Here is a 21,647-nt window from a genome sequence, read left to right as displayed (position 1 = left end):
CAGGAAAGGTGAGGAAGAGGAGTCACATCTCTCCAGACTTGCTGCTCATGCTCCCGTCTTGACTTTTCCCGTTGACAGCCTCCAAGCTGTCCCCTCACTTTTCTTTCTGCCCTCCCGTAGCACTTTTGCACTGAGGATCTGATTCAGAAGCAAACAACTTGTCCTAGCACCCTGCCTCCCATGCAGCTGGCCCAGGAGCCACTGGGGAGGCAAGACTCAAAAGCAGGGGTGGATCCTGAAAACCCAGGAAATGTAATAACACTGGTACAGGTGTCGTGTGGGGGATGCTGCCCATCCCCAGCACTGCCGGAGGGAAGAGAGAACGGGTGCTGGTGCATATGGCTCACATGTGACATCTCAAGAGCCTGCCTTTCCTGAAAGCCCTCCAACATCTGGTTTCTCCTCCCAGCCCTGGGGATGGAAGGGAGAAGAAAAATCCCACCTTTTAGCATAGTCTGAACATCGCCTCCATGAAAGCCTGATTTATTGCAGGTGCTGGAGCTCATTCCAGCTTCAGGAGATGCTGGAGAGCAGTGCTTGCAGACATAGGCTGGAGGCTCGATGGCAGGCAGGTCGCAGCTTGGGGGTAACTTCCTATCTGGAGACTATAGTGCTGAAATTTAGAGGGCAAAAACAAAAAGATCACAGAAGATGCAAAGGACTTCTCCCCACCCATTGGTGTGCCAGCCGTGGGAGTGAATGAGGTTCCTGGTGGTACCACCTCAGCCAGTGCTGTCCTCATGCCAGGAGAGTGCTGGAGCATGCTCAGGGGCTTTCAGCACCTTGCTCTTCTGTGCCAGGGACCTGCAAGGGACATCCCTGAGAGTGGCAGGCATGGACAGATAGTTTTTAAAAGGGTTTAGAGGCCTGATCCTGTCCTGGCATGGTCAGATGTGACACGGGGAGCTGAGAAGCAGCAAAGCTCGGGTTGTAGAAACCCTCAGGTTGCACTAACCACCCTGGGAATACATGAACCCCCCCAACCTTGCACATTTGGAGGTCTTTGGCAAAGAGAAAAAATTATATGTACTGTTCCTGGGACTTAACAGCCTAAAAACCCATGGGAGTGAGCTTGGAGGAGAAACAAGGAAGGGGAGAAGCAAAGAGGACTCCAGGCTGCAGTGCCCATCCATAGCCACTGTCTTGCAGTGAGAGTCCCTTCCCCATGCTGGGGCTCAGCAGTGACCATCAGGCCAGGGGCTAAGGGAAGTGCAGCCTCTAGAGTCTCCCAAAACCTTCCTGAAATGATGGGAAGGGAGAGGCCTATGGCACTCTTGGGTTGCTGGGGCATTTTTTGGTGCCAGCCAGCAGCACAGCATCAAGCTGCACTCAGGACAAAAGGTGGCTGGGTTGATGACCAGTGTGGGTAGATGCTTTTATTACAACCTCTCTCTTTGTCCCGTTTAGATGAGCAAACAAACCCTCTGCTCATCCTCCTAAAGGTCATCAGAGGTGTTCCTGCTTTGTTTTGAAAGCTGGATTGATGCCAGGGTGCAGATCCCTCAAAGGAGGGGCAGGGGGGTGTCAGGGAAATGTAGGAAGAAAAATTGGAAATTGAAATCCGTTAATACCACACCTTTATAACACTTAATAAATGGAGGGGGCCCAGTCAGCAGCCCCCCCCCAGCCATGCCTGCTCTCCCCTGCGCAGTCCCCGCGCCGCCCCGTACCCTGCGCGCTGATGAAATGGAAAGTTGACCATAAATCAATGTCGGCGGCTGCGTTAGCTATGCATCAGCGGCTCGGCGCCGAGATGCACCAAAACAAAGCACCGGCTGCTCCGTGTTCCCACACTGCCCCCTAATGCAGACAGACCTCGGGAGCTGGGGAGGACGGGGGGCTACAGAGCCCAGAGGGCTCCCCCCCACATCTGCTCCCTGCCTCTCCTCCTTCTGTCCTAGAGCATGTCTCTTTGGGTGAGGTCGCCCATGGAGGTGAGGATGGTGAAGCCAGGAACAATAGGAAGAGATCCATGTTGTCCTGCTCCCTCCTTGGATGTGCCACCATTTTCTCCCTGCCCAGCTCTCCTGTCCCACCCTCAGTGGGACTTGCCACTGCTCCATGGATGCTGCTGGCGATGGTCAGCCTGCTCCGTCAAGGTGGCACGAGAGCCACAAAACCAGGCTGCCCTTCCCAAAATCGTGGGGCAGAAGTCAGTATCAGCCTACACCAGTCAGGGTTTGAAGGAAGGTGGCTTACGAGCTGGAGGAAAGGAAAAGCAAGCATCAGAGAAAGTTTTTTTTCTGGAAGTTTAGTAGGATGCCCGAGGCTTTTGTACCAAGCGTCTGGAGCATATGGTGGGATTTGCAGTCAACTTTCTCTCGGGTGCTCCAGCCAGATGGAGGTGACTGTTCTTGGCTCCGGCTGACACGGGTTTGTTTCCTGAAGAGCTTGTGTTAAACATATTCCTTAAAACCAGGCTTCTGCAGTTGGGAGCCCCAGCTGCAGGCGAGGCAGAGCTCCTGCCCACGGCTGCCTTTCGCTGTCTGCGGGGGAACTTGGCCCGCCTTGCCTTGCTTTGCCTTGCCTTGCTTTGCCTTGTCTAGCCTTGCCTTGCCTTGCCTTGATTTGCCTTGCCTTGCCTTGCTTTGCCTCGCCTTGCCTTGCCTTGCCTTGCCCTCTCTCAGGAAAGTCCTCACCCAGCACCACGTGCTGGAAGGCGACCATGGTCTTCCTCTTTGGAGGCACCTGGAGCATCTCTCCTAAAGGCTCCTTCAGAGATACCTTATTTTTTTCTTGACAACTTGCAAAACATCTTTCTCCTTCAGTAGAAATAAAGCTCCTCTCCAATAAACCCAGGCATGGCTTTAATTAATATCCATCTAATTTATTTTAGTGTTTTCTAACATCAAAACCGGCAGGCAGGGGCAGGTATTTTAAATACAAGATGCCTCCCTGTTGCTAACTTGAAACCATCTCATGGCAGTGATGCTATGCCTTCTCGTACCATCCTGCCTTGTTCTGCCACCCCCAGAGGTGCTTGAAAATGTTTCTAAATAGCAAAACTCCCCCATTAGCTGAAAGTATGTAGCCCATAAAACATGATCCATTTGTGGTGAATTACACTGGAAACATAAATTGACACACGCAGAGCTATGATCGCTCGTGCCATTTTCCATCTTTAATATTTTACAAGAAGTTTGAGGAGTTGAGCTCATGAAAGACAGAGTGGAAATAATCTGATCGCCTGGAAACTCCCTGTAGGAAGCAGCTGCAGCAGCGAACTTCAGCCATCCGAAGGACCAGGTTGGGATTCTGAAGTCCCTGGAGTATAGAGGGGAGAAAAAAAATGAAGCAAAGAGGAGGTTGAGGCACCAACAGCTGTTGGAAACAGTTTCCTCTAATGCCATTTTAGCTATTTGGGGTTGGTCGTTGGGTTTTTTTTGAGGCGGCTACAGGAAGGTGAAGAATAACCCCCAGTGCAAGTTGTCCAGTTTAAAGGGGGAAAAAAGGGAAAACTTGAGAGATGATGGGGTTTCTCTGCTTGGAAAGAGTGCTAGTTTAGAGATGAGAGTGAGGTAACTGCAGAGCAGGTCCTGCTCACCCAGCATGGCATGTCAGATGGAGCTGTGCCGCAGGGATGCAACTCTGGGGCATCTGGGATGTGGAGGAAGCAGGACAGTGTGAGTTCAGCCTGCTCTTTTAACAGCAGTAGTTAATAACTGCTAAATTCTTTAAGAAAAAAGGGTTGTTCTGTTGATTGGAGCCCACATGTCGTCTCTGCTAAACACTTGTCTGAACTGCCATGATCCATCAGGATCGTCTGCTGCTTCCTCTGCAGCCAGGCAGTCCCGTGCGAAAGAGCAACCGATCCAGCAGGCGTTCCGGGCTGAACACGGGTCCCAGCCCTGAAACATCTGCAAGTATTTATGGAGATAACACTATCCAGAGGGTCTGCATTTCTGACGGAGCAGAGCAGCCGTGCCGAGGGGGCCGCAGCAGTTGCAGCCCGGAGTGAGCGCTTGGGATGCTGCTGCTTGTTGCTGTTTGGAAAAAGCGAGAAAAGAAGGAAAAAGGAAAAAAGCTGCTTTCAGCTCCTCCCTGCATGCCAAAATGTTTGCACAATCTGGGTTTCTGCAGCCACCTTATCCAGAAGTCTCCACTGGGAATGGTACCACGTGGGATAATGCAAGGGCGAGGATGCTGCGGCGCTGAGCCTGGAGCATCCCAGGGAGCAGCCTTGGCGTTGGGGCAGGACCGTGCTCCAGAGGATGCATTCAGCAGCACAAACAACTGATGCTCTCCGGATCCAGTTGCCACAGGGGATTTTTCTCTGCTGGAAACGCTGCCATGTCTCATAGATGCTTTTTCTCCAATAACCAGATACTGTTTGCGCTGAAGCTCAAAATGCAGACCCAAAGCACCACCTCTTGGGCCCAGTCATGGTGTGCGTTGGTGGCCGTGTACCCCACACATGTGATACCTGTTCACCCCACAACCTCACACACTGGGAGATACGAGAGGGAGGGCATCAGGGATTTAATAACTTGAGGATGGGGTATGGGTGCCTGTGCAGTCAGTACCCGAACAGCAATGCAAATCCTTGCAGCAAAGGCAGGCATTGTGGCATTGACTCTTGCATTGATGTGGCTCAAGGATTGGCTGGTCTTTGCCAACCCTGGCTTTTACCTTCTACGTGGTTTCATCACTCATTCACCTTCTGATCTTCCTACCCCAAATCCTGCAGCTGAGGTGTGTAGGAAGGGCTTTGGGGGTGGCCAGAGCTCATTGGGGGATGTTGTCCTCCACCTACAGGTGGTGGGAGGTGGCTGCTGCCCCTGCTGCACTTTGCATTTAGCCACCTCAGAAGCAAAACTAAGTCAACTTTCATGCCTGGAGAGGACTTCTGCTAAAGGAGGTTGATGCCACAGTTAGACCACAGAGGTTTGTCTTCTCTCTGCGGAACGTGGATGGAGAAGGCAGGAAGAGGGTTGTCCTGAAGTGCTGTGACCTCATCCAGATGAGGTTGGCCAGACACTAAGGGCAGGGGCTGGTTCCTTTTGGCTCCTGGAGAATAAATGGTGGTGTATAGTGGTGAGATTTCAGAGTCTGGAGCAAAGAGGCTGGCAGGAGGCTGTTGGTTTAAATCCGCTTGGCTCCATCTCGCTGCCAAACCGTTCAAATAAAAAAAAAAAAAAGAAGAAGAAAAAAACCCACCCTCTTACTTTATTTACATTGCACTCAAGTTTCCGCTGTACAAAAGATTTGCAGGTGCAAATATGTCCTGCCTTCATTAACTTCCCCTCCCTTTTTAATTTATGTGATTTCAATTTTCCTTCCCTGTACTGTTAATTAGGGGACCCTCTAATCAGTACCATTATCACAGTGGTATTCATGTTTAGGAAAGCTGCTAAACAAATGCTTGCAAAATTGCTAAATGGCTAATTAATGTCTGTTAATTAAGAAAATTGCTCATGGTAACAAACCATGCCATTGCTGGCAGCAGCTAGAAGGCGAACACTTGTTGAAATTAGTAACGAGGCAGGTAGAGAACATCTGCTCCGGCGCCAGTCCTGGAGCCTGCCGTCGCTTCCCATCACCTACTGACAGAGCTCCTTTGCTTTCTCTACCAATTACACCTCCTTTGACTCAAAAAATACTATTTTTTTTTCTTTCCTCACATTAACACGCACCGGTATATTCTTGCACCGAGCTCACGGTTTTTCCAAGCAAATTTTCATTTCATGCTTTTAAGAGAAATTTAAAAAAAAAAGTGGGCGTTCAAGCCCAAAATGTCAGCGGCTGCTGCATTGCAGCCTTAAACCTGCACCAACTAATCTCTCCTTTTTTCCCCTAGACATCCTTTCTTTGCTGGCAAGCCATTTTACTCGCATCCTTAGGGAATCCACCTCAAGGAAGGATGTTGCATCCCTTCAGTGTGGCGGTGCAGCCCCGGTTGTGCCGGCCAAACGCTGCCCATGCGTGAGCTGGGACATGCTCCTTGTTCTCTGCGCTTGCTCCAGCACCTCCAGTGAACCATGGTCAAAACATAAACCCAGAGGTGTTTACAACCTTTAGGATGAGAGAGGAAAAAATATTTTTTCTTTTTTGGTTTGGGGGTGTTTTTTGTACTTCCCCCAACCTCTCTGGTCCTCTCCTGCATATTTTTTTCCTCGTTGCACGCCCCTGCAAAGTGTTTCCCTGTGTGTTTATCATTGCAGACTTGGTTGAACCACTGGACCATTTACCCTCAGTGTGGCCACTGTATTTTGACAGATGTTCTGATTTTGAATATATATATTTTTTTGCATATCTCATTATTCATTGTTCAGCTACAAATGAATAGAAACTCAATTAAAAAGAGGGAAAAAAAGGAAAAAAAAAAAATTAAAACTGGGAGAACTGACTCCCCAACTAAACAGGTCCACCCGTGAATCCTTTTTTTAGCTCTTTCTGCGCTTTCATGTGCTAATCTATAACCTCCTTCTACTGTCTGACCTCACAGGGACCGCCTGGGTCACAGCCCTCGCCACACGCACAGCCTCCACCCCACAATCCTAACAGCATGATGGGACCCCACAGTCAGGTAAAGACACTAGCGATGGGTAGGGCTGTGAACCGGGACGTGCGCTCGATTTACTTCTTTTTTTCCCCTCTCTAAGCATGCTGGGCAGCGGTACCCGCTCCCCGGGGAGCATCCCCCCGGGCACCCCAGCTCCAAAGCAAAATGTTGGTTTTTTCCCTTTTTTTTTCTTTTTTTTTTTCTTTTTTTTCTTTTTTTTTTTTTTGGATATGCAGTTGTCAATGGACTGAGAAGTCAATAGTGGGTATCAGACTCTTTTACCTTCCCAAGGTAGCCTGAAAAATTTAGCTTGATGTGGGTTTTTAATCTGTTAGTAGCAGCAGTTGTACAAAAAGTAACATTAAGCCTTTCTTCTTTTTTTTTTTTTTCTTCAGTACTTAGCACCGGGGTTTTTTGTGTGTGCGTGTCTGTATGTGCTTATTTGCCACTTTTTTTAATATATCTCTATATATTTAAACTTGAACAGTGTCTAACATCAGGGTTTCCCATGCACTAATTTTAACAGCCTCACCTAGTATTGCCGATGTCAAACGCTCTCAAACAATAAATCTACAGAGAAAATGTTTAAGAAAACGGACTCCAGACACCTTTCTTTTTTTTTTTTTCTTTTGAAACGTAACTTTTTTAAAAAGGATGTCTCCAGAAAAAAAAAATCAGAAATACCAAAAACTGTGTGCAGGCTAACCAGCGTGCGTGGGGAGCGTGCTGCCTCCCCACAGCTCAGCCCTGACCCCCTTTTGTGTCCCCGCAGCCGTTCATGTCACCGCGCTACGCCGGAGGTCCCCGGCCCCCCATCAGGATGGGCAACCAGGTACTGTGCTCCCAGGATTCCACATTTCCTAGAGATTGCTGTTATTTGGGGAGGGAGACAGTGGCCAGGTGTTCTGGAGATGCTCCTTGGGATTGGGTGGCAAGCATCACCTCCCTTGGGCATCCTCTGTTTCCTCGGTGCCAGACCATCTAGTGTCACTTAACTATTATATTTTAATGTTGTTTTGAGGTTCAGGCATGTCCAGGGTGGAAACAACGGTGGGGAATGTGCCACTTTCTATCTGTGATGTTTCCAGCAGGGTTGTGCCATGCCATGTGCTTGCTGCCCGGCTGGATTTTCCCTGCAATCGCAGAAAATTAAAGTGATGGAGATAATCCTGCTGCTGGGCTAACCGAGCGCTTAGATCAGCGGCGGGGTCAAGCGGGGCAGGTCAATGCTGAATTTTTTGGGCAGAGTTTATCCTCTTATCCCAGCTTAAATGAGGGCAGTTTGTTTCTGGCCTTACGGATGGAGGCTTCCACCCCACGCCCTGCCCTGCATGTGTGCGTGGCTTTGGTTGAGGAATTCATGTCCTTCCCAACGATGCCATGCAGATCCATAGAGTAATGACCAAGCCAGAGGTTATTTGTCACTAAAGGGAAATTCAAAGAAACCTGCAATTCCCTTGAGCAGCAGAGGTGACTGTGCAAAAATTGGGAGCTTATTTTTTGGCTATCAGTGCTATTTTTGTATAGATGTAATTAGCAGAAAGAGCAGGATAGTCAGGAAATAGGATGTAGCAGCTTGCTCTGTGTTTGTGCTTGCTGGATTTGAGACTTGAATAGCTGGAACTTGCTAAATGGTGGTAAGACAGCTTGAGATGTGGCTGAGAAAAACACAGTGGGGGCTGAGCCTCCCTCCCAGGGCACTGGTGGCTGTTTTAGCGAGGTATTAACTGACTGCACCTCATCATGGGTCAGTTTTAACAGGACCCCGTCCTGCTGTGGTCTAGGGCTCATCCCAAGCTCTGCTGGAGGTGAACACAGTGAGCTGGGCAGGCAGGAGAGGCAGGGGACTAGTCTGGGGAGACTGCTCCCACAGAAGGATCAAGCATCCAGGAGTGGGTGAAGTTAATTAGAAGGATTTCATTTTTTCCCCCAAACACCACATATAAAGCACATGTTTGTACCTACACAGAGCTCGGCAAGGTTGTGGTCACATCCTGAGGGACAAGAGGAATAAATAGGCAGGCAGGAAGGTCAGGCAGCAGAAGTGTAAATATCCACCTCTACAACCCCTCTAGTTTATCTTCCTCCTGCTGCCAGCTTCCAGGCTGCAAAAAACTTGAGATTGGGCAGATTCTGCTTTGGTGCAACCAAGTGAACCCAATACTCGTGCTGTGCTCCAGCAGTGGGATCCTCGGTGTCGGCATCCAAATAAAAGGCAGCACTGTAGCAAAACTGTTTACAGTTTGCTTCCCCTAGGCAGATGATATCTGCGTTTTTCTTCCCCTTTATCTGTTCAGAGCAGCCTTTGAACTTTAAATAGCAGTGTTGCCCAAGCAGAGCATGGGTTTGGGGAGGGGGAGCATCTGCCTTCCCCTCTGCCTGTGTGGGGAGGGGTCCCTCCCCTGCTGCTCTGCTGCATGTGGAGCATCTCCCCTCCACAGCCCATGGAATCACTGTGACCTGTTTGGCCCTGTTGCTGTGTAGTACCAGGTTGCCATCCCACTGGTCACCTTTCCCTGCTGGGTTTCACACCTCTGCCCTGCTCAGCCTCAGGCTTTCCCCCACTGCCCTAAAATATGACAGCCTGACAGTGCGTGGCCTGCGGGGAGGGGAAAACTCTGGCGCCTTGTTTGGGTTTTAGAGGGTGTTTGCGAAAGGATGAGGGAGGCAAACATCTGGAGGCTGTAAAAGTGGGGTGTAGGATGCAGCAGGATGCAGGATTTACTCTTTTTTTTAACCTTCCTGCCTTGTTTTCACAGCCCCCAGGTGCCGTTCCCGGTACACAGCCATTGCTGCCCAATTCAATGGATCCCACACGACAGCAAGGTAAACCCAGCAGAGGAGGGGTGAACATCAACGTTTCTCCTCAGCTGTCACTTTGGGACCTAAAGTGGCTGCAGTGCCGTGTAACACCCCTACTTTTGCTCCCAACAGGGCACCCCAACATGGGCGGCCCCATGCAAAGGATGAATCCTCCACGAGGGATGGGCCCCATGGGTCCCGGTCCACAGGTAAGCCCAGCTCCAGAGAGCATCATACAAACACTGCACACCATTGGAACAACCTCCTGGGGCTCAGAGGGCTGGGAGTTACCCCCCCCCCCCACGCCCTGTCCCCACATTAGTGTTAATGCATTTTACATTAGTCTTGCATCTGGAAATCCCTCCTTTTAACATGAGTGAGGTCTTCAGAGCTCATTAAGGGTATTGCAGCCTCCCTCCTGCCCTTCTGTCAGAGGGGATGGCACTTAGCTCTGTGCCGGAGCAGTCTTTGAGTGCATTACACTGCCTGCCTGGGAAATAGTTACGACCCTAACAGCAGGAAAGGGAAAGGAGGCTTGCATTTAAAATAAATAAATAAAAAGAAATGGCAAAGATCCCTTTAGCAAGGGAATAAGGCTTTCCCCTGTGAGGTTCCCCTCCGCTTGCCCCTCCTGCTGCCTGCTTGAGCTCTCTGTTTCAGGAAAGGGGAGTATACCCTTGAAATTAAGCAGATCTGGGTTAATATATGCTGTCATTCTGTTGATTCGCTTTGCGGAGTGGCTTATTGTTGACTCACTCCTGTTTGTTCCTTCTACAAGACTTCAAAACCAGATTACCATATTTTGGTTGGAGGTTTATCCTCTCTGCATTGTCGCCTACGTGGAGTTTGTAGCGCGAGGATCAGAGTCTGTCAAGAGGCGGGCGGGTGCGCTGGAGTTTTGTTTTGTTTTTCCCCCAGAGACTGTTGAGATAAGTGAATGTTGTGTAAAGAGAGAGTTGTGTCATCTCTTTAACACCAACCTGATGCTGCTGCTCAGGGATGCTTGGCCGCCTCCATGGACACCCAGATCCATCCTAGGGCAGGGGATAAAAAACCTGCACGAGCATCATTTCATGGACAAGCCCTCCAATAGCACTGCTGCTGTGCTTAAAGTCCTCCTTTCCCTGAAGGATTGCACCCAAAAAACCCCCGGCATTCGCCAGCGTGGCCTGCGCCAAGGCGAGCGGCGGCGGCTTGCCCGGGGGAGGTTGCTCGCTTCCCACTTCCAAAGCTCGCCGAGAAACTTGGAAGCGGCGAGGGCGCTGTGAGCGCCGCGTGGGATGGCGGCGGCTCCGGGAGCCGGCAGGAGTTGTGAAATGTTCAGAGCTTTATTTTTGACTCCACCATTCCCTGTGTACGTACATTAGGGAGAGGTTTTTTAAGAGGCAGCCTTTCCCTGGAGAAGCGCTGGGCTTCCCAATCTGGCACCCACGGGCGCTGCCTTCCCCCAGACATCCAGGAATTGACGCCTGCACAGGCAGCCACCAAAAATACCAGCCCTTGCCTAGCAGCCCCTCACACCTTGCATGCTCAAGGCTTGTTTTTCTTTAAGCTTTGCATCAGGACATTCCTAAATACTCCCCAAATTATTCCAGAGGGCTGCAGAGCATCCAGCCAGGACATCCCGGCGTCCTGACAGCAGCTCCTTATTACACACCAGTGATGAATCATCCCTTTCAGCTGGTTGCTGCTGCCTTTTTCCCTTTAATAGTCCCAGTTGTATCTCTGCAGAAGCCAGGACGGGGGTTGCCAGCGCCTCTACGAAGAGGATTTGTAGCTCCCTGGGTTTTGGTGGTGTCTTGCCAGAGCCCGACATCCAGGTCGCTCAGCACAGCTGCGTTCCCTCCCCACCCTCCCTGAGTATCTTTCAGCTGGCTTCGTTTTCCAGCCTTTCAGCTCCAATTAAAAACGCTGAGCCCTTTTTCTTTTTTTTAAACAAGGGGTTTGATGCTGCTATTCAGTGTAAATGGATGAAATTTCAATCAATTAAGGACTTGCCGGTAATTTGTTTGAGGAAAACCCTTTTCTTCCTCTTCAAAACAAACTTTGGTGATGCCCTCAGCAGAGCACCGTGTTCTGATGTATCCATAAATCCAGTGAAAAATTGACAGCACTGAAGTACTGTACTTAAAATCCAGCTTGGAGCACTCTGAGGGGCTGTGGAAGGGGAAGTGGCCAGCCATCACTCCTTCTGCTGTAGCAGTCTTTTCTCTAAATGGCAGAAATACAGCCCAAAAAGATTCAGTACAGGGAGGGAGGTGGAAGGGGAAGAGCGCCAGCGCGACCTAAATCTGGCTGCACTGGCTGCACGTCGCCTGGAGGGCACAGGGAGCAAAGCTGAGACCAAATGGAGCGCGGCATTCGAGGGATTCCTCTTCCTTCGCTGCCCTGGGCTTGGCTTTGTACTAGAGCTGGTTTTAGGAGATGGGGGATGCAGATCTGAGGCTCACAGTCCCAGATGGAGGCTAAGCCAGGGTGGAATAAGCCAGGAGAGGAGCCTCAAGGGGCTGCCTGCCCTTGCCTGCTCCCCACGGCTTCAGACCCACTCCAGGGGATAGAGCAGAGAGCTTGAGAGCACCAGGAAAACAAGCTTGGCTTGGTTTTCACTGCTCCAGTCGTCATCCTGAGAGCAGGGGATGCTCCATTGCAGGGGAAGCTCATGCAGCCTTTCCTCATCCTTAAAATGCAGCAGGAACCTTCCAAGTGGTGCCTTTTCTCCTCCTGCCCTTCTTTTCTCCTCCTGCCCCTGTTTTCTCCTGCACAAAAGGACAAATCTAAAAGGCTATTGTTGGCACCAGGGGCTGGGAGTGGATTTGTCTCCCAGAGTTGGGAGGAGGTTGTTTTCCCTTCAGCCATGTGGCCTCAGGGAGCAGGGAGGGGGAACTTCAGGGCTCAGCCTGGCGCCCATCCACATTGAGCTGCCTGGTTTTTTATAAATATATACCAGTATATAAATATATATACCAACTGCCTCTACATTCATCATCATTAATATATTTTTTTATTAATCTCATTTTTGCAAACAGACCTGCTTGGTTTTTTGTTTGTTTATTGGGGATTTTTTCCCTTCTCTTGTCTGGTGTCCCTTCCCATTGCAATAGACTGACCCTTGGTTATTGTTGCAGAACTACGGCAGCGGCATGAGACCTCCACCCAACTCCCTAGGCCCTGGCATGCCTGGAATTAACATGTAAGGCAAACCCCCGCACCAGGATGTTTGACTGCTGACTCAGGACTGCAGGACTGTACAGATTAAAAGACAACATTCATTTTTTTCTTGTTTAATTTTGACCCCAGGGGGCCGGGTGCTGGTAGACCGTGGCCGAACCCCAGCAGTGCTAACTCAGTGAGTATCCCACAGTCCTTGGAACAAGAGCAGGGTTGGTTGGGAAGTTTCCTGCAAAATGGGGCCATTCCCTGTTAGCTGAATCCTGCTAATGAGAGGAAGTTCCCAGCCTCTTGCTTAGACTGCTGGGCCCTGGGACTCCCATCCTGGCCGGGCTGAGACGGCAGTGGGGGCTCTCAGCTGTGTCCTGCTGGGAGCCAGCCTGTGGGAGCCCCTGTGCACCCCATGGCTGAACTTGACTCTCTTCTCCCTACAGATTCCATACTCTTCTTCATCGCCTGGTACATACGTGGTGAGTCCTCCTGCTCCATCTGTTCATCCTGTCATTGGGGTGCAGAGATGTTATAGGAGTTCATACGGTTTGAGATGCAATTGGTGCTGTGGGAAGTGACCAGGCTGGCTTTGGGGGTGTGAGGTCCAGCTGGTGGTTGAAAATGTGGAGAGGTGGGCAATGCTCATATTTGCACATCTGATGCCTGCTTTGTCTCTCTGCAGGGTCCGCCCGGTGGTGGTGGTCCCCCAGGGACACCCATCATGCCCAGTCCTGCAGGTATGAGCCCTCCAAGACCCCCTTCTCCCAGGCCAGCCCTTCAGGCTCTGCCCTTTCCCCTACCAGGAGACCCCCATCCCTTGGGCTGTGCCCACAGGCAAACAACAGATTTTGACTTTCTGGGGAGTGAGTGGCATGGGCTGCTTGGCTTTGGGATGGCATTTCCTACATCCCCCTATGAATCTGGTAGCTGGGGGGCTCAGGAAGGTGAGGAATTACCTCCCCACACTTCCCAGCCAGGAGCTGAATTATTTTTCACAGTTGAATTTCTGTAATTAAAAACTTTGTGGATCTTCATTAAATACAAATTAGCCAGAAAATGGTGGTAGTTAGAGGGAATTTTAGGTGATAAAATACAAAAGAATGAGTTCAAGTGGCATGAGTTTGTTTTAATTAAGAAATGAATTAATCACCCGACTTACTGGGCTTCACTGTTCCACAGATTCAACAAATTCAAGTGACAACATCTACACAATGATTAATCCAGTACCGCCCGCAGGCAGTCGATCGAATGTAAGTCTGCTTTCTAATAATTTACATATCAGATACCATAACAAATCATAATTAACTTCATCAGTTGAGAGTAAAGCAGTTTAATTGATTTCAGCCATTTGTTACAAAACAGAAATAAAACAAACCATCAAAAAGCGATTAACTCTTGGGCAACTTTGTTAATTTTTTATGCTTATTAAGAGAGCAGCGGTCCTGCTGCTCCGGCCGAGGTGGTGGCAGCTGTGTGCCCAGAGAGGTGCTGGGGTTTGTAGGATGCAGGCAGCCTTAAATCTCATTAGATGCTGGTTGGATGGAGCCTTCTGTGTTGCCATGGCTCTGGGTCTGCCACTCAGCCAAATTTTATAGGTGAATCCACAAGACCCCTGAGGCCTCACAGCCTCAGGGCGTGATACGGCCCCAAGTTGCACAGGGGAGGTCTAGGCTGGATATTAGGAAAATTTTTTCATGGAAGGGGGTGTCAAGCACTGGAACGTGCTGCCCAGGGCAGTCGTGGAGTCACCATTCCTGGAAGTGTTCAGGAAATGTGGATATGGCACTGAGGACATGGTTTAGTGATTGTGCTGGGTTGACAGCTGGGACTTTGTGATCTCAAAGGTCTTTTCCAACGTTAACAATTCTGTGATTCCATGATGTGTCCCATTCCATGAGGGATGTCTTGGGGGGGTGAGAATGTTCCCCAAGGAGCCACCGTGGCAGATATTTGGGGTAGTTTTGTGACTGATTTTGGTTTTGTCACCTTTTTGTTCCTCAGTTCCCGATGGGCCCCGGCTCTGACGGCCCCATGGGCGGCATGGGCGGCATGGAGCCCCATCACATGAATGGATCGTTAGGTGAGCAGCGGGCAGGGGGCTGTGGCTCAGGGAGCCACAATGGGCCTTCACTCCCTGGGGACACTGACTGAGCATCCCAGTGCCTGCTCCCGTCCCAGGGTCAACCCACAGTTCACACCAGTGGCTCAAAGCAGAGCTGGAAATCAGAAGTGGGTGTGGGGGCAGCTGAGCGGGGGGCACGAGGCCATGGCTGCATGCTCAGTGAGGCTCTTGTCCTTTCTCTCCCCTCTGTGCAGGGTCAGGAGACATAGATGGACTTCCAAAAGTAAGTGGGTTGCAGGGTGGGTGTGTGGGCTCCCCTTTTCCCAGCACTGGGGTACCAGTGTGACCCTGAGGGATGGAGACATGTTGGGAAATGTGACTGGGGTGGGCAGTCCTGCCCCCATGGTGTTTCATGGGACATGGGGACCTGCTCACCACCTCCCCTCTCATCTCTCACAGAATTCTCCAAACAACATAAGTGGCATTAGCAATCCCCCGGGCACTCCAAGAGACGACGGGGAGCTGGGAGGCAACTTTCTCCATTCCTTCCAAAATGACAATGTGAGTGAGTGCCTGCCTGGGGATGGGGGGACAGTCCCTGGGGAGAGTGGTCTTGGTAGTGGGCACCTTTTGGACCTGGATTATTCTATGTGTGAGCTGCTCTGGGACAGAAAATTGGGCAGGAAGAAATATGCTAGTGGGTGGAAGCTTGGGGTTCTTGGTGGGATGAGTGTGTACTGATGGAGGGGAGAGGATCTGCAGAATGGAGAGGAGCTGGTGCAGATGCAGCCAGCTGTGCTGACCTGGCCAAGTTGAGGCTCCGTGGGTGGCTACAGACATCCCTCCACTTCTTCCTCTATTAGCAGCATATACACGTGTGCATGTTAATTACTTGTTTTAAATTGCATCTCACCCCATACTGTTCTGCTGATTTTCTTCCCGGAAAAGCAAGTTACAGCGCACATTATGCCCTGATAAATTTGAGTCTCCAGCATATCCTCTCCTCCTGGTTTATTAGATCCAATTAGGTTGCCGTGTAGTTGTCATCAGCCTCCTTTTGCATCCCCCTTCAGTGGCCGGGGATCTGATCTGCCTGGTTTCTCACCCTGGCTCTGTCTCTCTTCCAGTATTCCCCCAGCATGACGATGAGTGTGTGATTTCCCTCCCCCTCCTCCTCTCCAGGATCAAGAGAGTCAGCTGCCGTTCGGAGGATCTCAACGAATTATGCAAGAAGAAGAAGAATCTAGGTGTATGGGCAGGGACACGCGTGGCGGGGGCCAAAACCCCAGGTTTAGTTTCATGCAATAAAAAGGCTGAACTTTTTATTCCATAAAACATGAAGGACAAAACTTAAAATATTTCAAGACATGACAAGACCCTTCTTTGTGCAGAAGGGTTTATATATGTACATGACACTTCTTTTTGGAAACAAACGGAAGCCTCTAGCACCCAACTCCGATCTCTTTGCTTTGTTCTTTTAAATAAAGACAGAAACCGAACCTGTTGTATGTTTGTGCCGTGCGACACCAGGAAGCTAGTCTAGATATGAAATCATGTTGTCTCTGTTGTAGTCATTTTTTTAAATAAACTGGACAGTTTACAATGGTGGTTTTCGTTCAGAAGGCCTGTTTTTCTTTTTCTTTTTTTTTTTCTTTTTTTTTTTTGGTTTTGGGGGGTTTTTTCCCTTCTATTTTTTGGGGGGTTTTTTTGTTTGTTTGCAGCACAACGCTTCCTCCTCCAGTTAACAAGATCTGCTTTGGGGAAGAGACTCCACCACCTCGTTATAAACTTGTTAACGCAGGTGACCCCCTTCTAGGATCACATCCTCGAATGAATCGTGATCTTGCTCTCTGTGACTGTGGCATGCACTGTGTTAGTCTTTCCCCCCCTCTCTGAGTACAAGAAGAAATCTCTTGTCCCTCCTTTCCCCAGAATCCTTCAGCTGGTTCACTGCAAAAATTGATTTTTTAAATATTTTTTTTTTAATCCACCGAAAGAAAGAGTTACTCTGACCTGGGACTTTGAAACTGTGATCTCCAGCTAACTTTGGGATTTTCTGGGGGTTTTATTTGCTTTAGGGGTATTTTGGGGGGGGGGGTCTTTTCTTTAGAGATGTGCTCTTGTCAGGATTTCACTTATCTATGATTTGGAACTGGATGGAGATATTTTTTAAGGAATTCTTGTTGTTAAAATGTAACCTTGCTATTCTGTAGGCTCGCTCTGTAATAAGAAAATAAAAATTAATGGCAAGCATCGAAGGCCCTTCCTTCTGGTGGGAGAGGAAGGGATGAGCCAAGGCGGCGGGTTGGGATCTCTGTACATGACACTACCCTGTAGTTTGGTCTTTGTTTTTCTGCAGCTCCCATTTCTGCTCCATGTATATCATATTCTGTAAAATATTCTCTCCCTTGGATTTGACCTTTGTGCGGATTATTGAAAGCATTGTATCTTGTTTCAGTGTTTTTTCTTACCTTGTAGTCTGGTTCGAAAATTACCGAGAGGGGAAAAAAAAAATAATTATTATACATTGTAGTTTGTGTACGATATTTGTTGATAATGTTTTATTAAAGGGATGTCTTTTTTCCGCACCCCTTCATTGAAATGTTTTTGGGGGACATTTGGCTTGTTTTTATTATTCTGACTGCAAGACATGAGATGACAAAACTTCTTTTTTTTTTAGTGTGTAATATGAGTTTCTTTTTTTTTAATGTTTGCCTTCTTTTTCCTAGGCATTTTCATTGTGCTTTACCTGTAGAGAGTTGGTGGGGAGGGAGGGGCGGGTGGGATGGGGGTTCTGAGGGAGTCAGTCTCATAGTTACAGTCAGGTTAATATTTTCCAGGTAATAACCAAACACAGATTTCTTGCGTCAGCAAAACCCAGGGGCTCCCCTTTTCTGCTTCACATCTTATTCAGGTTTGGGTTTTTTTTTTTCCTTTTTTTTCCTCTTTTTTTTTTTTTCTGACGTGAGGAAATGAAAGGACCAGTTTTAATGTATTTTAAAATGAATAGCTAAATTATTGTCTTCATTGGTATCGGATGGTTTTTTGAATGAAACGGTTCTCCCCCCTTCTCCCCCCCTCCCCATGCTGTAATAAATATCAACATAAACATTTGATTTCAGTGCTCTGCTGTTTGTTCCTGGTGTTTGCTGGCAGACCCAGGGCGGGAGTTGGGTATTTTTTCCAACCTTTATCAAGGACCAAACCCCAGGTTTGGGATGCGGGAGCAGAGGTGATGCAGAGCTGAGGGAGGGGGCTGGAAGTTGGCCCCAGAAGGGATCCCAAAGGGATTTGGCTGCGGTGCAGGACCTGGGGGGCTGGGAGAGGTTTGGTTTAACAATGCCCGCTTGTTTCTTGGGTTATTTTTTTTTTTAAGCATTTTGAAAATTTAGCTTTTAGCCTAGAAAAATGGTTGGTGTTGTCTGGACTGGACTGAGCATTTGCTCGCTGGACTCTTGGCCTCCCTGCACCCAGCCCACCATGCTGCAGGCAGAGGGGGACTTTCAGAAGCTAAAAGGGGAATATTTTTTTTGTACACTGAACCCCAGGCTTTCCTCATTAGAGGAGACAAAGTGCCAGTGTGGCAATGGAGGCAATCCCATGCAGCAGCTCCCTGGGAGAGGAGCTGGGTCCAGTCACCTCCTGTTGCTGGAGTCCTGCACTGCTGGGAGGTAAGCAAGGGAGAGGAAGACTCGAGTGTTAGCTTCAAATATATATATATATATGTATGTATTGGGCTTGCAATGGGGTCTGCTTGCAATGGGGTCTGCCCTCCTTGGGCAAGGGCTGGCTGCAGTGCTGAGTGGGGGTGTGCACCATTGCAGGATCAAACTCAGCTCGAGGCTCTGAAGGAGCTGCTGGGGGTGGAGAAGTGCAGGCGAGGCTGACCTGGTTCCCTAACGAGCAGCATCAGAGGCTGCTGGGGGAGAGATTGAGACTTTTTAGGCCTTTACGTGGGTGGTTGCAACTGCTGGGTGCCTGAAACGCTCCCGGGAGCTTCTGTCTGAGACTTGTTCTCTGCCTTTGACTAGTTCAGGCAGGACATGGTTGGCTGCGAGTGTGCAGCTCTTGCTCCTTGCAGGAATGTTCAAGCGTGGGCTGTAGACTCAGGGAACTGTGGGCTTGGGGAACTGTGGGCTCAGGGGGCTGTGAGCCATCCTGGAGCTCTACCTGTCCTGGGGAATGCTCCCACCTGGCACCAGCACCCACAGTCACATCACTGCTGCAATTCCAGCAGTGAGCACTGTGCAGTCATGTTCGGTCATGGATGCTTGTGGAGCAGAAGGCTGAGGGGACAATGCTTTGGATGGCTGCTGGGTTTGGGAACCAGCCAGAGAAATGACAGCCTGCAGAGCCCATCAGCATGTCATTAATGGTGTGGCTGAGCAGAGGGGTGTGTTTGCACCCTTTGCTACCTGTGCAGGTTTGCTTCCAGGTTAATGCCACAGATGTCCATGTACAGGGTCCGCAGCCGTGTCCCAGCATGGATTATGGTCCAGGCAATCACGTCCCCTGTGCTTTGCAGGAAGTAGAGTGTGAGCATTGTCCATCACTTGGAGTCAAGCAACCCCCAAGGGTTAAGTTGATGCCGATGAAGAAATCCTGCCCTCCCAGCTCCCTGGGGCCATCCATCCCTGCCTGCACTGCCCATCCAGGCCCTGCTCAGCTGCCCTAAGCACCAGGCTCCTGCACTACTGCCTGTTTTTATTGCAGGGCATAGAAAAGTCCTTCCCACTGGTTCTTAAGGGTTACAGGCTAATTTTATTAAATATCGCCATGAAACTGCCAAGTTCCCTCCTCTAAACGTCTCCTGGGCCCAACCTCAGGGATAATTGTCTTCCCCATTAGTTTTCATTAAATTAAATGCAGGAGGAGGATCTGAACAGCCAGGGGCTCCAGGCTGAGCACGGGGTGTACTTGCTGGTATGATGAGTGTGCTCCATGGAGCTGGATTTTGCACCGGGAGTGGTTCAGAGGAAGAGAGTGTGGAGTGGTGGAGCTGGGATGGCACTGTTTGCATCATCCCCAGGCTGGGGGCGGTGGCTGCAGAGCTCTGCTCTGGGCAGCCAGGCTCTGCCAGGTCCTTGTCTCGGGCTCCTGCCACCCAGTTCTTGCATGTTCTGCTTCCCTGGCTGCCGTTCATCAAAAGTTAATGCCTGGCCCTTGGTCCATGCTGAGGTAACACCATTTGTCTGCTGACGAGCCTTTATAACTTATTGATGCCAACTCAGATGAGGCTCTGTGACCCATTGTTGGACTCCCAGTCCCACCTCCCTCAGCTGGGCCGATTCCAGCAGGTCATGCTGGAGGAACTGGGAGAGCCGAACCATGCTCAGCACGCTCAGGGATACCACGGACATGTGGTAGGGGCTGCCTGGTCCATGGACCACAACAGATAAACCTGAGCATCCGTGCCAGGTGCCAAGCTGGAAGCCCCACACTGCCCCCCTTGAGCTCCCCTGCAGGACCTCAGAGGAGCAAACCCTACACGAGGATCAGCTGCTCTTTCCAGCAACACTGCTTCGCCCTGGCCTCGGGTGAGACCAGCTCTGCCCTGAGCAAACCAGGGACACGGCCTCCATGCTTGTGTGTGATCCCCTCACCTCCAGCAGCTTCCTGATGCCTCACAAAACCTCTGAAGCCTTGTTTTCCCACAGCTCTTCCCCTGTCTCACTGCTTCCACCATTTTTAAAACTTCCTTTGCTCTGCCTTTATCTATCCCTCCCTGTGCTCATGCTTTGTCTCTGCTCAGTTTGGAGACAGGATTCCAGCTTCCCCTGCTCCCTCCTCTTCTGCTGCCTGTCCTGACAGAGATGTCTTTGTTGAGAGGTAAAAGCATCTGTAGGGACTTTTCCTCTTTCCCTCACAGACCATCTACACAGGTTCCCACATCTACTAGGAGCAAGGGAGGTGTTTCACCTCTCCAAGCCCCCTCCCCACCACAGATGTTTTTCCAGCAGGCTTCCTCAGGGAACCTCTCTGCTCAGGAATGCGAACAGGCAGCTGGCTGCCCTACAGGGCTTCCTCCCTAGGACGGGTAATGAGCCGAAGCCGGAAGAGCGAAGGGATGTCAAGCAGGGTCCATGTGACACAGCAGGGAACCAACAGCCCGAGAAACAAACACCTACAGGCTCCACAGAGCACGGGTGTACTAAAATATATTCCCAAATACCAGGATGCAAACCACAGACCTCAGCAGATTTACACTGATGAGCTGAACTAGGCATCCCTTGAGCAGGCGGGATTAACATGATTCAGATCAGTGCAACTCTTACTAAAATATTTCTCTTTCAAGCATTTCTCCTAACTATTGAGGGATTTGTTAATTTAATGTACAGCTCCTGCAACCCAGTTTACGGGGTGCAACTATTGTTCTCAAATGTGACTGGTGGATCTTGGCTGAAACCTGCAGAGTGGAGCTGTCTGATGGACTGGAACACACAACTGGGGTGTTCATCCAGGTGGTCAGAGACCACAGAGACCAGCCTCTGACACAAGACACTGAAGAGAGATGAATTTCTTGGAAATATGCTCTTCCACACCTTAAAATAGCACAGGCTGTCCTCTTCTTTCCCATGTGCTGGAGGGTATCAGAACTGCAAAACATTCTACATTTGGCTGCAGCTAATTTAGCTTTCATTTTACAAAACCCACACTAATCCCCCCATGTTAAAAAGAATACGCTTCCTGCTCAGTTAACTCTGTGTGGCAGGAAGAAATTCTTCCTTTGTATTTTTAGCAGCAAATACCAGCTACAGGCACCAAAGTTTCATGCTACATTCTACACCACTTTCCCCCCAAACGCAGAGGTCTCTTCATCCAGGACTGGGGGATAAAAGAACTGCGGTTCTACAGATCCAACAAAGCAATCTCTCCGATTAAGTGCTTTGGGAACTAAGCACAGGGCAGCACGACGCATCCCGCAGCAGCCAGGAGTAAAACAAAGTCAAAGCCAGGCAGAATGAAAAAGGCTCATGTCTCAGGCTCCCCCCTTGAAGCTTTGTAAGCCTCTTCTGCATTCAGAGGGACTCAAAGCAACCTCAGGAATAGGTTTGAGTCTGGCTCTGTGCAGAAGCTCACTGAGAGCAGAGCCTGCGCAGAGGAATAATGACTGGCTTATGT

At 49.8% G+C, this 21,647-nt stretch overlaps 1 protein-coding gene across 3 annotated transcripts in view; it reads left to right on the top strand.

Annotated features, from left to right (window-relative positions):
- Nucleotides 1–16,778, top strand: part of SSBP3 (single stranded DNA binding protein 3) — a 55,265-nt gene extending 38,487 nt beyond the window's left edge. Inside the window, exons 6-18 of one of the 3 annotated variants that reach the window (XM_027649074.1) lie at nt 6,446–6,526; nt 7,275–7,334; nt 9,262–9,328; nt 9,437–9,513; nt 12,430–12,494; nt 12,602–12,650; nt 12,907–12,942; nt 13,146–13,200; nt 13,643–13,713; nt 14,465–14,543; nt 14,780–14,808; nt 14,985–15,086; nt 15,653–16,778. In XM_027649074.1, the coding sequence (XP_027504875.1) occupies nt 6,446–6,526; nt 7,275–7,334; nt 9,262–9,328; nt 9,437–9,513; nt 12,430–12,494; nt 12,602–12,650; nt 12,907–12,942; nt 13,146–13,200; nt 13,643–13,713; nt 14,465–14,543; nt 14,780–14,808; nt 14,985–15,086; nt 15,653–15,682 (801 nt within the window). In that variant the 3' untranslated portion in view covers nt 15,683–16,778. The remainder of the gene's footprint in view (nt 1–6,445; nt 6,527–7,274; nt 7,335–9,261; nt 9,329–9,436; nt 9,514–12,429; nt 12,495–12,601; nt 12,651–12,906; nt 12,943–13,145; nt 13,201–13,642; nt 13,714–14,464; nt 14,544–14,779; nt 14,809–14,984; nt 15,087–15,652) is intronic. The other 2 variants (XM_027649075.1, XM_027649076.1) reach the window with 2 other exon arrangements.
- The last annotated feature ends 4,869 nt before the right edge of the window (nt 16,779–21,647 follow it).

Source organism: Corapipo altera, unplaced genomic scaffold, assembly GCF_003945725.1.
Source record: "Corapipo altera isolate COAL_440 unplaced genomic scaffold, ASM394572v1 112, whole genome shotgun sequence".
Classification (NCBI taxonomy): Eukaryota; Metazoa; Chordata; class Aves; order Passeriformes; family Pipridae; genus Corapipo; species Corapipo altera.
The sequence above is the reverse complement of the archived record's forward strand: the minus strand, read 5'-3'. Positions and strand labels throughout refer to the sequence as shown.